The 17,281-nt window shown below is 37.1% G+C and overlaps 1 protein-coding gene across 19 annotated transcripts in view; it reads left to right on the top strand.

Moving 5' to 3' along the window:
* MCTP1 (multiple C2 and transmembrane domain containing 1) overlaps nt 1-17,281 on the top strand; it is a 564,253-nt gene that overhangs the window by 326,200 nt on the left and 220,772 nt on the right. For all 19 annotated transcript variants that reach the window (XM_044384008.3, XM_044384007.3, XM_044384003.3 and 16 more), the window contains 3 exons: nt 1,773-1,915; nt 10,463-10,542; nt 14,065-14,176. In XM_044384008.3, the coding sequence (XP_044239943.1) occupies nt 1,773-1,915; nt 10,463-10,542; nt 14,065-14,176 (335 nt within the window). The remainder of the gene's footprint in view (nt 1-1,772; nt 1,916-10,462; nt 10,543-14,064; nt 14,177-17,281) is intronic.

Here is a 17,281-nt window from a genome sequence, read left to right as displayed (position 1 = left end):
TTTAATAACCTCCAAATTTGTGCTGTAAAACCCTCAATCCTCAGGGTCCTCAGCCCATAGTTGGGAACCATTGTGTTAAAAATAGCAATTTTAAACATTTTAGTTCATTGACTCCCCAAAAGAATGCATTATAATGAGTCACCATATAATAACCTGTGTTTATATTTATAACTTTTTAAAGTTTGTACCATTATGATAAAATCAAACTGTCAAAATAGGAGTTTCACAATGAGAAATTGAGATCATTATTTTATTATACCCAGGTCTAGGCATACAAAAAGCAAGGTATTATATTTACTTCAGAACTGTGGAGCGTTTTAAGAAAGCTCCCAAATGATTAAATAAAAACTAAATCCTATAAGGCATTCCTTATATTTAGCATCGATATTTATGTGTCACTGCCGTGAGTGGAGTGTTGAGAAGTGATACGGATAGAGAGCTTAAGGATATCAGCATCGTAATAGTAATGCCTAAAATTTATATCATGCTTTACAGTTTACAGACCCCCACTCACATTCTTCTCTACATCATATAGACTGTGGTTATCAACTATAGCTTCCGTTTAGACAAAACAAAGAATTAAACAAAAATTTTTTAAAAGATTTTATTTATTTATTTATTTGAGAGGGAGAGAGAGAGCACGAGCAGGAGGCAGAGGGACAAGCCGACTTTCTGCTGAGCTCGCAGCCCAACGTCGGGCAGTTGCTTAACCCCCTGAGCCATCCAGGCGCCCAGCAAAATCTTATTATAAGGGAGTTGGGCCTTGTATAAAGAATTATTTCCTGGGGATGAAGGTCGCACTGGGATGATTTACTTGGGGATGTCTCTGATTCACCTTCTCTAGGAATCCTTAACAATAGCCTAGACTTATTAGATCAATTGGCCTCATTCATTGGTCACAATGAGGAATGGTATGATATATATGGAAGTATGTCAAAGCCCTTCCCCCTTGCAGGTGTAGTGGAAAAAGCACAGGTGTTAGAGTCAAACAAGCTTGGTTGCAATTTTAACTGCATCTCCTGCTAGCTGTGTATTGTGAGCAACTTACCTGAGAGCTTTGATTTTCTTTATCATCATAGGGAGTTTGGGAGGTATGAAGGGATAATATGAAGTTTGCAGATTATGTAATAAACAGTTGTCCCCTTCCCCCCACGCCTTCCCCTCAGACCTCCATCCTTCCGTCGCATTCTAAAATTGCAACTTCTGAGCTAGAGAGGATATGGGACCAAGGATGAAATGAAAGCCCAATTTGAGACTCACCTTTCCTTAAGCCCATCACTTTAGTCTAAAATTTGAGCAGCATGTATAATTCTAAAATTAGTTAAGTCAGTCGAGATTATGGATCATCTTTTATAGTTGACCGGATGATACCAAAAGAAATGTCAGATTAATCTCTATTGTTTATAATATGAATTAAATTTACATATGCAGCATACAATAGAGGTTTTTAAATACCAGGACAGGGTTACTGTATTAAGAGTAGAGATAAAATAATAACAATAATTATTATTACTTAGATATAATACTAATTTTATTACAACTTAGATATAATAATTATTATTACTACTTAGATATAATAATTATTATTATTTCCTGTCACTTTAAAATTTAAGGAAAAATTTGGGAGAAAACACGTAACCTTTATTTTCCCATGTGATAAGCTTTATTTAACTTTGATTGCTTTAAATACTTCCTGATGTTTAAATGAGCTAATCTCTTGCTTCCCAACAAGTAGTGTGATTAACATGAATCAATCTCTCTCTCTCTAACAGGGACAAGTGATCCATACGTGAAGTTTAAAATTGGAGGAAAAGAAGTTTTTAGAAGTAAAATAATACACAAGAACCTCAATCCTGTGTGGGAGGAGAAAGCTTGCATTCTCGTTGAACACCTGAGGGAACCCTTGTATGTCAAGGTGAGCCAGTTATGTTTTACTCTAATGCAATGACATAAAACTCCCTGTTTAATGGTTTTCTATCATGTCTCCCTGTCTGATGAGGTTTTTCACTAGAGATAAATTCTGCTGTGCACGACTCTAATCTGTTGATGGTGTGACAGAGAGGAGTCCGAGGGGAGGGGAAGCTCGGGAGCATTTTTCTTCACAGTTCTATTGCCAGTCATTAAGAGGATTATGAAGTCCGTTTTCTGTTTGGTGCAGTTAACTGATTTAGTGCAGTCTGGGAATGTAGAAAACATGTCTCTGTGAAATCTAGCAAGAAGGAAAGCTTGCACAGAGCCCAGCCTTTCTGTTCAAGAATTCTATCAGGCCATCTACCATTACTGGTTGCAAAAAAATATTTTCCTTGGTAAATGAGAAAGGTAAAGATAAAAAGGGAGGGGTGGATTTCCTGTCTCTATTATATTACCAAAAATGGGGGAAAAAGAATCTTTTTCTCTCTCACTTGATGTAGTTTAAAAAAAAAGAAGAACTTAAGGAGATCATTGCAACCCTAATTCCTTGTTTTATTTCCCTATCTAAATCCTCTTTAATCCATATCTCTAGATACTTTTTAAAAAATCTCATTCATATCTCTATGGATATCCTTTGTGGCTCCTATCCATTCAGTGACCAAACTTTTTTCTGCTTTTACCATAATAACCACACGCCCCCTCCTTTTCTCTATATTGCACAACTGGCACATGAACCAAAAATCTCATATAATCACTCGTTAAAAATCTCTAGGCATCCTCCTTCCCCCAACTCTTCATTTATATTGCCTCCAGCTGCTTCTCTTTTCACAAAAAAATAAATAATCATCAAGATTTTATTAAAATCATAGCAGAACTGGCTGGTCCAAAGATAGTGAGTTATCTCAATTGATTGTTCACAGTTACAGATTGAACTCATTCTACTCTTTCTCCCTTTTCACTACTGCACTTGACTAGTCTTAAAAAAAAAAATCATAGCAAAACAGTTTATTAGATCGATGAAAAGAGAATTTCCTAAGTACGTAGTTGTAAGTTTCTAGAAGTCATTATGGGAGAAGAGATCCGTATTTGCATAAGAAATAGTCTCAGGTGGACATTGGCTAAAGAAAATCAATTCAATAGAATTCACGAACTATCTGTTAACATACAATGTATGACGGCATAAGAACTATTAATGTGGGAATATTCACAGACAACCCTCCTCCCACCGAAGGGAAGATCTTCAGGTTCAGGGATGTTTTTCTTCCCTGCTCCCCACTTCCAAAGAGAAAGAAATATCTGCATGAGAAAAAAGGAAATGCCTTCATAATGAAGAACTGAGATAGAAGATGAAAAAGGAATTAAAAAAAAAAAACAAACCCAAAAGACAAGTGGGATGTAAAGGAAAGAGCAGCTGCAACCATGGGGACAATGGACAGGAGAGGAAAGCAGGTGTTAGTAAGGATTGCGCTGGGCCATTTGCATCTTGTTTAAGGTCCCATCGAGAAAAATCATGGAAAGAAAAGGATTTATTTTTAATTACTTTTACTGTGAATCTGTTTCTTCACTGGGATGTTACTCTACAACGGAACCAGGTAGATCTCCAGTCTTTGAAAGGGTTACAAAATGAACTTCTGGAAGTTACATTAGACGTTGGTTAGGTCCTGTTGCTATTCTCTTGGGCTTAAGAATGAGTATTCACCTCTGTAGAAACCTAAATGTCAAAATGCGTATTTGAAAAGGAATGACAGTAGTTTCAAAAACAAACAGAAATCTGAAGTACACAGAAAAAATGGTGGCAAAAATTTTTATTGTGGTCTGAGAGAGCAAGAATGTGTACGTACATATCCTTCACCGTCACGGAGCCGGTGATACTGCGTGCAGGCCAGAGGCCTCGGCTAACGCCACACTATAAGCTAAGAAGTTGGAGAGAGACCCCAAAGGTCGTTGTTGGGTTTTTTTGTTTGTTTACCACTTTGAGTTTTCAAAGTATGACATCATATAGCCACAACTTAGCTTCCACCATACAGAAAAAAATACTTAGTGAATTGTAAAATATTTGACATTTTTGTACATTTCTACAAAAGAAAAATGATTATGTAGGAATCACACTGGCTTCCCAAAAACTACGTCTACAAACATAAAATGACAATATTTTCATGTACTACTCTGTGCTTTTAAATATGCTTTCATATTTTTCATTTGATTTTCATTTTCTGTGAAATGCATAGGGCTTCTTTTGAGAAAAATCTCTAACTTTTTGCTTAATTTTTTCCATTTTTTATGTTATCTGCCTTTTGCCTAACCTTGCAAACACAGAGACCTAAACAAAATACGTTGGCGGAAATATTTTAGGTTACTAGAATTTCCTGAACATTGCAGTATTTTCATTGTCTCTACACAGCCTTGTGTGATTGACTGACTTGATTTTGATATGATGCCCATATCCTTCATGCTGGGAGATTAATCTTGCCTGAAAGATCTCTTAGGGACGAACTGATTCTGTGATGACAGGTGATATGAAAATGCATCCATGTCCTGGATGGTTAGAAAATATTGTCTACAACCCTCCCATCTACAGTTAAAGGAAAAAGAAGTCTTTGTGTACCCTACAATCTGATTTCTATCAATGTAAGGATTACCAAGGGAAACAAAAGTCAATTCTGAGCCAAGGTTATAAAATTGCATTAAAGTTGCAATGCTTTTACCAATGCTAGAAAAAACAGATTTTTTCCCCCAGAAAGTCTTGGAACTGTCATTTTAAAAAAACTAGACACATAATAAATAATACCATACTTTCCAACTGGTTGGAGTTCATATAGATTTTAATTTTAATGAGAATATTCCTTCAGCTCCAAATGACTACAGCAAGGGCAGGTGAAAACAAGTCTATAGGAATGGACTTGAAATATATTTAAGGTAGTAGTAGTAGAGGCTAGGGGTTTAAATGCAGTGTTTTTTTTTTTTTTTTTTTTAAGCTTTTATTTATTTATTTGACAGAGAGAGAAAGAGAGAGCACAAGCAAAAGGAAGGGCAGAGGGAGAGGGAGTAGCAGGCTCCCTGCTGAGCAGGAAGCCCAACATGGGGCTCAACCCCAGAACCCTGGAATCATGACCTGAGTTGAAGGCAAATGCTTACCTGACTGAGTCACCCTAAATTCAGTGCTATTAACTGAGGCAAGAGCCACTGGAGCCTGCCACAAGGATGCTCCTGCATGCATCTTAGAGAATAGGGTGAATTTAGTGTTCATTTCAGTTGAATTGAATTAAATTCTCTATTTTTATTTCACTGACACTATTATCCAAGGTACACAGTGAACACCCAGAGTTACAGGAAAAAATTTTTGTGTAAATTGCTGCTTCTTTGGCCTAATCATAGACTAGAAATCTGGGTATTAGATTGAAGTACTTTTCTAAATAATAAAACGTTTTTGATAATTAGGAAGGTGATTCTGTTTGGGGGTCAGATTACTGTTTCTAAGACTGTTATTTTACCAAAATTGACAATTCCTTAAGTAACACATAACTATCCAAGTTTAAGATTTGAAACTGAAAATTCCTTGGGGCGGCAGGGTATCACAGCATATGACTCTTGATTTTGGCTCAGGTCATGATCTCAGGGTGGTGAGATCAAGTCTTGCGTGGCTCTTTGCTCAGTGGGACGTCTGCTTGAAGATTCTCTCTCTCCCTCTGCCCCTGCCCCCGTGCTCACACATGCACTTTCTCTCTCTCTCTGCCAAAAAAAAAAAGTCCTTAAACATGGTTCAAGTTAAAGACCATATTGCTATCTTATGCAAAATTATTTCTCACTAGGTTTTAAGGGCCCTAAAAGAATGTTATACACCAATGATCGTCAACCCTGGCTGTACATCAGAATTGTCCTTAAAAGGTTTTGTTTTGTTTTCGTTTGTGGTTCTTTTTGTTTTTTGTTTGTTTTTTTAAGAATCTAGATGTTCAAGTGTCTTCCCTAAAGACTTTGATTCAGGACCTCTGAGGTAGTGTCCAATCTTCTGTATTTTTAAAACACAGTAGGTTATTCTGATGCCCTGCTTGGGTAAGGGAGCCACTTTTCTAGAATTTTTTTTTTAAAGATTTTATTTATTTATTGGACAGAGAGAGACACAGCGAGAGAGGGAACACCAGCAGGGGGAGTGGGAGAGGGAGAAGCAGGCTTCCCGCTGAGTAGGGAGCCTGATGCGGGGCTCGATCCCAGGACCCTGGGATCATGACCTGAGCTGAAGGCTGACGCTTAACGACTGAACCACCCAGGTGTCCCACTTTTCTAGACTTTTAAATGGAAACAACTGAGTAATTGGAAAGAAAATGTTTCCAGCCCTAAACTACACAGCACCCAAACCAAATTATTCCAAACTTAGATGTTTCTATTATCTTAGACGTTTTGTCTTGTGTGGTTCAACGATACTTCCTAAATGCGTGAATCAAGAATCTCAACTATTTTAGACAACAACAAAAATCCATAGCAAAACAAAACAAGGAAATAAACAAGTGTGACCGTACTTGCTTTTGGTTTATAGGCAGAGAACACATGAAGTTATTGGGTCTTGGGAAGATGGAATCTGTGGTCACATCTTCATCGTAACATTAACTACCATTATCTTGAGCACCATGCTAGGTGCCAGGCCTACTTTATCTCATGTAAACCTCACAGTACCTGACAAGTAACTAGCCTCATCCCCATTTTATTGTTAAGTGAGACTTGAGAGACTCAGGGTTTCCTACGTCCACCCAGCAATTATGCAACATAACTTCTTTTTTCCACTAAAGATGACTAATTGCAATGGCTGCAGTTAGGTTTTCTTTTCTTTGTTTTACAATGTCAATACTATAATCTAGAGTTTAATTATTCCTGTATAGTGAAACAATTATTTTGAAGCTGACTGGGTATGAAAATAAGTTATGGACATATTTGAGTAGAATCTTACATCTTGGGTCACATTATATGATCTGGATCCCTTTCCATATCCTATTCCCATTATGCCTCTTTATTCAAATGCCACTTTCTCTGATTGTCCTAAACATCTTCTGTAAAGAGCACTTCCCATCACTCCCATACCTTGATAGATTTTTCTCCATGGCACTTATTACTACCTAAAATGCATTTGTTTATTTTCTATATCCCCCCATAGGCAACCCCCAAGAAATCAGAGACTTTGTCTCATTCATTGTTGTATTTCCAGTGCCTAGAATAATATTTGGCACATTGTAGATGCTGGTGAAAACTCCCCTGAAATCATAAACACCTATGGGCATTTCAATCATCTGAGCTAATAAATTCCCTTTCATGGGAGGTGAGTTTTCTGCTACTTATGTCCCAAAAGCCTTTTAGCTGGTGTACTCCCAGATGCAATTTTTCTTGGAAGACAATTGAATCAAGATGTTAAATAAATTCGTTGATTAGAATAAAACACGTGTTGCTCTAAACTCACATGAGAATAAAGAGAAGTGTTATGGAGCCCAAGCAACTTTGATCTAATGTTACCTAAGGTTTCCACTTCTCCCAGGGGAGGCTCCGTGAAAGCAAGGATCCCATCTAAACTGTTCATGGGTGAATTCTCAGTGCTTCACTCACAAGTACCCAAGTCATAGTTGTTAAATTTAAATATGTTCTGTCCTGAACAGACCATCTTGCACAATAGAATCTGAATTTGACCTCTTCCAAGCCCTGAGTTTTGGGGGGAGTAACATAAACTTTTCAAGCTTCAGATTCCTCATCTGAAAAATGGACACAACAATACCCTGTTCACTGAGTTGTGTAAGATATAAATTTAAAAATCTCCAAAATGGAGGCTCCTGGGTGGCTCAGTCTGTTAAGCATCAGCCTTCGGCTCGGGTCATGATCCCAGGGTCCTGGGATCGAGTCCCACATTGGGCCCCTTGCTCAGAGGAGAACATGCTTCTCCCTCTGCCTGCCACTCCCCTGCTTGTGTTCTCTCACTCTCTCTCTCTGACAAATAAATAAATAAATAAATAAATAAATAAAATCTTTTAAAAAAATTTCCATAACATGTTTAATGGATAACAGTGTCTAACAGAGAGCAAATATTGAATAAACATTAATCAGTGTTAACTGTGTGTGTTCTTATTGCAGTGGGGGTACGTTTCTCTATTTTCTCTCTTCTCTATGCTCTGACTTTCGGAAATTCCCCCTAGAGCAATGCTCCTTCTGACAAGTAGTTTATAAAGCGTAGAACCAAATAGCATAGCTAGTAATTTCATTAATGAATGGATTCTGGTGGTTCCGTTCTTTCCCATGTGGATGCCCTTGCCAAGTAATAAGAGAATTAAAGTAAGCACCTAGCATCAGGACTGTAGGAAAGACCTTCACCATGAGAAAAAAGAGAGCTCGAACCTTCCATCACCCGGCTGGGCTGGCTCTTCTAGCCAGTTCATGGGATTCACAGCTCTCCACTGCATATGTCCACTCCAGATGGTCTCATGGATTATCACTAGAGTCCCCAAGATTTTAAGCTTTAGGGTGATATAATTAGAAGAGGTTGCGTGAGAGAAATTTATTTAATTTTTAGTGTAAATTTTATGTTGTAAAATACCCTACTGCAGCCGCTTGCAAATACTGACGTGTCCTTTGCCTGAGATGTTGCACTATACTCATGTGATACGCCACTGAGGAGATGACTAGAACTCAGAAGTGTAACTGATCAAGGAGAATATTTATTGCGGGAGTGCTGTGCTTTCTATAACAACTGTACTCCTGAAAGGTTGTATGTAAATCAAATGACTGTAAATTGAATAATTTAGAAGGCATTAGGGGAACTTATCACTTAAATAAATCCCCTTGTGACTCTTCAAATTTAAGAATCCTTTTGTAATGCAAAGTGTTTATCTTTTAGTTTAAATATCAGTTTTTTACATAATAAGTTTGTTTAACTCAAAGTCTGCTCATTCTAGAGAAAAACCAATAATTCAGGCTGCTGTACATACTGTCCCCTCTCCTTCAAGCTTTCTAAGTATTGAGCACGGTTGTGCTGATTTGGCCACAGGAGTACTGGGCTGTGGATTCTCTCAGCCTCATGGATTCTCACATCCTGGAGGGTTCGATGGCCTGGTCCGTCCATTCAAGAGCTGGCTTGCTTGTCCATGCTCATTTACTGCAGTGTGCAATACAAAGACTTTACCTAAGAGCATCTTTCTTCCATCTTAAAATTTTTCCCTGATCTCTATTGTTATTTTATTCTTTTCACACTCTGTTCTTTACAACACTTATCACAATTGGTAATTACTTAGCACCTGTGCACTTCCTTGCTTAATATCTGTCTCGCTCACTAACCTGTAAGCATTGACAGTGTCCACTTTGCTCACCACTGCTTGCGCAGCACCTAGCATATTGGCTGGTACATAATTAATACTTAATTAATGTTGGTAGAGGGGATGAATAAGTAAGAAAATCAATAAATGGTTGGAAGTTAGCCAACTCCCATTTACTTAGAGTTTTTTGGACATGGCCCTAACTGACTTAGCCCTGAGCTGGTTCTCCAGCCTTCTTCCACTCTCTCCATCTTTTGCATTCGGCTTCAACTGCACTGGCTTCTGGATGACTCTTACATATGCTAATCATCTGCTGTTTCTTCTGGCTGGGAGTGATCTTCCCAAACTGGCTTAATCCTTCTCATTATTCTGGTCTCTATGCGTATATTTCCTCCAAGAGGACTTCCTGGACTTCCAATCTAAAATAGCCACTCCCAACACACACCCTTAGATTTTTTTTGTCCACAGCACTCATCACTGAACTGTATATATCTATTTGGGTTTTTATGGACCATCTCAGCTCCTATATGCAGGTCCCAAGAGATCACGGGCGTTGCTTTCTTATTCATCATAGTATGAATAAGAACCACGAGAGGCATACAGAAGATACTGGATAAACAGTTTTGACAGAAGGAAGAAATACATTCTCTCTTTTCTTTTCCTTTCTGTTTGTTGCTGGTAGTTACATTAATATTATTTTCTAGTCTTGCTTATGATGACAAAAACTTAATTCTACTTAACTTTAATATGACTTTACAAAATGCTTTAATAACAACACCTCAATTTTTACTTTTTTGTATATTTAAAATAGCATTTTCCTATAATAGCAGAGAATTTATCTTCAATGACTTGAAAAATGCAGAGATTAGAATTACATTCTCATCACCAGTAACCCACTATGAAAGACATATTTGTTGAATTTCATACCAACTTATTTTTCCTTCCAGTAATGTTAATAATATAGAGAAAATATTCTAAGCCTATGTTCCTCAGATTTTTGATGATTTACTATATTTTATTTGATTTTGTTATTTATCTTCCTTAAAGTTCTATTTGGTATAAAATAGCAATTTTAAGTAGAAAATTAAAGGTAGTTTCCTTTGGTGGTTTTATGAGATGCTAACATTTCAAACAAAGTAATTTTTAAAAATATTAAGAAGTTTCATTGCTTTTGGTGACATAGACAACAAGTATTTTATAATTGAGATATTTTCATTTAAATCTTATATTTGAATTATTTTTAATAATGCGTTGTCTCTTTGGCTTCTTAGGTGTTTGACTATGATTTTGGACTACAGGATGACTTTATGGGCTCGGCGTTTCTGGATCTCACACAATTGGAGTTAAACAGGTAACTTTTGAACCATTATAATATCGCTACATCTTTTGAAGCTGGGCCTGTATAATAGCAAGTATCCGCAAATCTGGGGTCTAGTCACTGTTCTCTCATTTATTGTTGTGAGCCTTCCTGCTAGCCAGGCTTTTTCAAGTACATCTTTCTTACCTACGCAGTGGAACTAATAGCATCTTCCTTGACAATCTCATTCAACAACTACTCAGCAAAAAACATTCTTGGGGGTGCCTGGGTGGCTCAGTCGTTAAGCGTCTGCCTTTGGCTCAGGGTGTGATCCCGGTGTTCTGGGATCGAGCCCCACATCAGGCTCCTCTGCTGGAAGCCTGCTTCTTCCTCTCCCACTCCCTCTGCCTGTGCTCCCTCTCTCGCTGGCTGTCTTTATCTCTGTCAAATAAGTAAATAAAATCTTAAAAAAAAAAAAATTCTTGGACACCTGCTTTGTCTCTCAGCACTGTGCTAGGCACCAGGAATCTAGAGAGAAAAGACACATCCCTTACTTTTCACATGGCTGGTATGGTTGTAGTGGGACATAAAGTAGATTATCCATGTTAATCAAAATTATTAATTTAAGAATCAGTCCACCCTGTAGGAAATAAAACGTGTACTTTGCTTCAAAAACAGCTACTCTCTTATCACTTGAGCCCCGTACAATCTAATTTTGCCATCACCGGTAATCCTAGTTTACCAAGGAGTGTCTCAAACATGGAGGAAGATTAGTTGTATTTTCTCAGTTAGATTAGTTCATCATTGCTTGACTATTTGTAAAGTTATATAATTGTTACTACTATTAGTCATTCCTCATACCTAATTATGGGCTTATATTTTTTAAAAGGCATTTCAACTGAGAGCTTAGAATTAATTAATACGAGAGAAGGGGAATATATATTTTAAAAGGGTCAAGGAGTGCTGAGGTAGATTGCAAAGGAGGCTGTGAGATCTTTGATGGTTCTAAGATGTTTTAATGATAATGTACAGCGTGTGCCAGGAGTAGTGGAAAGCAAGAAAGCAGAGTAATGGCTGGATCACTACTTTATATTTTAAATGCAAATGAAATAGAAATAGTAGAACCCCCCCTCCTTGTGTATTATAGTCAGCTACGTTTGACTACACTGATAGCTTGTTGGTCTCCCAATAGTCATTTTTGTCACGGACTGCACAAAAGAGCAGACTTTTCTCTACCTCCTGCATGTCCTCCCTTCCAACATAGAGCTTCGTGCAGGCCGACCTAATGATAGAGCGGAGGTGATTGCTGGCTCCCCGTCCCCACCACAGTGGAAGGACATGTCCTAGATGGTATTTTATGTAGTCCGTTATCATGAAAACTGAGTTCCAACCAGAATGGACTGTGACGTTCTTTTATAAAGGCCACAGTTATTTTCTCTGTAGACTTCTGCTAAAGGATATGCAAATTGCTGGATTTAATCACAGAGCATAAATTTCTCTTGTTCTCTATTAAAGATAAATCATTGATGAAAATAACTTTAAATGGAAAAAATACGAGATGATTAAGAAAATAAAAAGAGATTAGATAGAAGCATTTCGTGTTTATTTTGCCACATTACTTATTTTATGTATTTAACCATTCCTTCTTCTCAAAACCACATAAACTTCCCAAATTACTACTTTTTAAAATCGCTAGCTGGTGTATACCATTACATTCTATGTATAAATCAGTAACCCCTCAATGCAGATAAATGGATAATGGTAGTAGCCATATAAATACTTATCCTTTTATATAATGCTTTAAGTTTTTGCTTTGAAAGAAGATAATAGATAATCATCATAGAGTAATCGGAAATGTTCTTCAGTCTTTATCACATAATCATTATAAAAATGTAATGAAGTTTTTTCTATTAATTTTATATGTAATCGTTATAAGGAAATGAACCAAATCAAATCGTAACCCCATGTAAAAACATATATGCATGTATATTATATACATATATTCTATAATGCTTAACATGAATTTCTTAAAATAAAAGGAACAAATTATTACTGTCAAACCACAGTGATTAGTTGTAGTAAATTGATAGTGGAGCAATTTGTATCACAACTATTATAATGTGTATTATCAGTCTAATTTTTCATGTTTTGGTTAAAACCTCTGATGTCGGAAAACCGTTCATTATTCCTTGACTTGGTAAATTAAGCATCATGTGAATCTCCTAGTATTATAAAATCTTAGCAAGAAAAAGTATCTGAGGTTCTCAATTCTGGTTGTACGGGAAAATCACAAAAGAGCTTTACAAATAATATAAATTTCTACACCCCACCCTTGATCTATAGAACTGGGGTCATCATGGATAGAATTGGGGAATATACACTTTTTAAAAGTTCCCCGATGGATTCTGATGTGCAGACAGGATTGAAAATTCTTATTTGGACCAGCTTTCCCCACCAAGTCCTCTTCCCAATACTAGACTCCAACTATATCATTTACTAATTGTTAAGCTCCCTGAAGATAATGATGTTATCTTTGATCTTGACATCTGGTTTTTACCCAGAACTTAGCACTGTGTGTGGTAATTCATATGTGTTTAATACATATTTTGTGAATGAAAAGAGTAAGTTACTAAACAAGTAAGGGAACATCCCTAATTTGCCAACATTTGAAGATTTAAGTTTGGTATTGAATATTCCACAGTCCCTTAAGTTTATGGGGGGGGGGCATGAACCCTTTTATTCAACAAAATGAACCAAATCAAATTACATATAAAATATATTTATGTATATATCATATATATATATACTATAAAACATAACATTCATTTGTTAAAATTAAAATATTTGTTTAGTTGAAACATGGAAACACAAGATATTACCTACCCATTGTCAGCTGAATGTGTGTTTTGTGAATTTGGGTAATACTGAGTAATTCATAACCTCTTCCTCAGACATACGTAATTCTAAAGCTTTCTAGGTATTCACCAACTCTTCTAAGTATTGATTTCCTTGTGTTTCTGAGCCTAAAAATTGTTTAGGCATAGGTTTAAACAGCCAAAACATACAGAAGCATTATTTTAAACAATGGAATCTGTTAAAAATGGTAATACATTTTTTAAAAATGATGTCTATGATGTGTATTAGGCAAATTATATTTTATCTTTCCTTTTTTCCCCACTCCTCTGTTTACTCTAAATCATGTAGTGGTCTGTAAATGATCCTCATTTACTTGTTAATCTCAAATTTATAGAAAATAGCTGGCTTTGCTTTCTGTGTGTTTAGAGATCCTGAAGAAAGGACTTATAGATTTCTCAATACTGTTATAGTTTCTCGGTCTTCTAGAAACCCAGGAAGGACTGAGATGCCTGCAGTGAACCCAAGTACACCCACTTGGTCACAATTGATTGGATAACTTAATGCATTAATGATATTTCAATAGCAGCAGAAATTATACCAGAAAAGTAAAAGGAGACGAGATTGAATTTCTCCTTAAAAATAATAAATTGTCAATATAAAACATATTTTTGACTTATCCATTTAACAACTGTTCACAATCTTAATATTTTTATATCATAGGCCCACAGATGTGACCCTAACATTGAAAGATCCCCATTATCCTGACCATTACCTTGGAATCATTTTGCTCTCCATCATCCTTACGCCTAAAGAAGGAGAACACAGGGATGTGGTAAGTTCCCCCATACCCTAGTAGGAGTGCTTTCTTGCTCTCATTGGTGGGATGTCATGAGCCTTCTTTGAACCCAGAGGTGCTAATAAAGAGAAGCAGCGTATGAAAATCGGGCCTGTTCTTTGTTTCCGTAAGTATCCTGGGTATCCTTAGTCCCTGCATTTTATATCTTTTTCTATTCAAATTTCCTGTTCTATGCTCCAGATCAGAACCTCTTGTTGTAAATAAGGGACACGTTTGCATCTTTTATTATAATTTCATTTCCCAATTTCAGACATGTTATGTTGTAGGCAAATGGTAGTATTCATTCAGGGAATACATTTGCTACTGAATCGAATATTTGGAATTCCACATTGAGGTATCCAGACTCTACTATTTTGACTGTATTGTCAGGTGTACCATAACAAAGAAAAATGAGGTGAAATTATAATAGAGTTTCTGCTTTCTGGTATTTGTTTGCTGAATGATAAGTGAATACCTTTCATCTTCTTGATGGGCTTCCATATTGGTATTACCCATTTGCCAGCACTGGCTGTCTGTACTTGCTTGCACACCATGCTGCTGTGAGAAACTGACAAGGGATACAGAGGAGCCAATTACTCCAGCATGTTGAAGGGACATTAAAAAATATCAGCTTTGACCTGCATCGGTATGCTTGCCAGGGCACTTTCTGCCACAATTTACCAGAGATTATTTATTAGACTCAGTGTGCTTTCATATACTGGGAGCTGCTCTCACTAGTTTTGATTAGAACACATTTTAGGAGGAAACATAATTTTTTCGATAAGTCCAAATACCCTATCACAGCAATGTGTGTATTGCTGTCTTAAAATAATGCATGATTAAAGTTGGTATATGTTGTCTGCTGGAAAGGTGTTATTGATATTTTCCCCTCGATTGTAGATTAAAATCGTGAATCCCAACTACAAATTTGGAACTGTTTTAAACTCATTGAAAAATTCACCCTTTTCAACAAGTATTTTTCACTATCCTTTCTAAAAATTAAACAATGAGCACACATATTCATATACTGTATTTGCTAAGTATGGTTTAAGTACCTATGCTTAATTCAGTGAGGGAAAGATTTCTCTTTTCTAACAAGTACTACCAAATACCTACTGTGAGAACTTAGCAGCATAAACAAAATGCATGTAAGTGTGCATATGCCTAGGCCCATGTGTACAAAGGGAATGGTAGGTGAGGAAATTTTTTTACAGAGAATATTTAGAAATAGAAGCCCATCATTGTAGAAGTCACCCATCCAGAATACATTATACAGTACAAGTATGCAGTACAGTACAATACATCACCCAGTACAAGCCAAGGAGTATGTCCTGGCTGGCTAATCCATACCCAGGAATAAATTATGTGTGTGTTTATTGCTTTATCCAAATAATCCTAGTATTGGCCAAAGTCTACTATAAGCCAGGTTCTATGCAAGACCCTTAGGAGACTACAGAACCTCTCTACAGTTGAGAACTCAGGGATCAAATAATTACTGAAGGAGATTTAAAATGATGACTGTTTTGAGTTCTGTGAAAGAGAGGTATGTGTTGCTGTTAAGAGCAAATACAGTAGAATTTGGTCTAGTTAGGGGAACAGGAATACTCTGAGGAAATCAAATGGAACCTGAGGTCTGAAGTGTGAATAGGAGTTAATAAGACAAAAACCGGATAAAAGGAAGTGTTTCAAGCAGAGGAAACCGTGTGTGCAAAGGCCCTGTGGCTAGAGAGACTATGCTACACTCCAGGAATTGGAAAAGTCCTGGAGCTTAGAAAAGGTGGATGCAAAAGAGAGTGTGGGAGATCGTGACACATGATGTCAGTGGAAAGGGGATACCCAGATGTGTAGGGACTGTTGGCCGTGTTAAGTTTTGTGGTCATTCTCCAAAGAGCAAGGGGAATTCTATAAATCAGAAGTGGCACAATCATTTTTGCCTTTTGAAAATAGCTGTATAGCTACATTGTGGAAAACAGATGGAAGGATGAGAATGGGTACTTGGAGACCAGTTAGGACCAATTATCGCAAAAATCCTGGTGGAAGATGATGGAGGTTTGGATTAGGATTGTCCGAGGTAGAGATGGAAAGAAATCAGCAGGTTTACATCTAAGAGGTAAAATCAACAAAACTTAGTGATAGAATCTTGTTTTGAGATTCTTTGTTCTTTTAATGAAGAACAGTACTTCACAACTGAAAAAACCTAAGTGCCTGGGGTCTTACATATACCAAACCATCCCAACTGGCAATATGACTGGAAATTAGAAGGCTATGGCAGTGGATGTAGTTATCTGGGTCATTTGATGATGGAGGGTCTGCTGAAATTTGGCAGAAAATGGATATTTATTGAGTGCTTTAACATCAAACTGAGGGCTGAAGAGATCAAGTTGGGACCAAGATGGAGCTGCTGAGTTGTCCTCAGCTGCACAGAAACGGTGTCAGCACAGGCAAAGTGGTTCCCAACATTACTTGTTCTTTAACAATTCTTGTAAAAATCTTTCAATCTCCATATTTGCTCAAATTTATTATTTCAGCACAATGTTTTTCTAATTAGAAAAACATCCTTTAAAAGTATTGCAGTGGTCTGATTGCTGATTATCAGTGATTTATCAAACGTGAATAGGGAGAAAACAGGTGGGTTACATGAAACAGTTGCTCATCAAAATTCTGGTATTGTTCATCTTTTCTTCCTTTTCTGTTTTCCTCATTGTCTCTCTCCAGCCCCATTTACCCTAAAGACAAAGAGTTCTTCCTGAAATCTTCATGCCATTTTTTTGATTCTAATTCCTTTGACTACCCCAGCTTTTTGAAAGAAAATCCTTTACTGCCAAGTATTTCTCATTCACTGCTTTACTTCATGCCCTCCCCTTCAGAGTGCCAAATAGCACTGAATTCATCCTTCTGTGGCAACTGAAAAAGGACGTCTTCTCCCCTCCCACGCTAGCACTGACATTCACCTGGCTTCTCTCTTCTTCACCAGAGAAGCAAGTAGCTTAGTGAGGACTCAGTGCCTCAGGAAAGCACAATGGGTGCAGCCGATACCAGAGCCAGCTTCCAGCTGGTGACCATCCTGACCTCAGTCACGCCTGAAGAGTGGAGAGACGGGTG

Source organism: Ursus arctos, unplaced genomic scaffold (assembly GCF_023065955.2).
Source record: "Ursus arctos isolate Adak ecotype North America unplaced genomic scaffold, UrsArc2.0 scaffold_5, whole genome shotgun sequence".
Taxonomy (NCBI): domain Eukaryota; kingdom Metazoa; phylum Chordata; class Mammalia; order Carnivora; family Ursidae; genus Ursus; species Ursus arctos.
The sequence above is the reverse complement of the archived record's forward strand: the minus strand, read 5'-3'. Positions and strand labels throughout refer to the sequence as shown.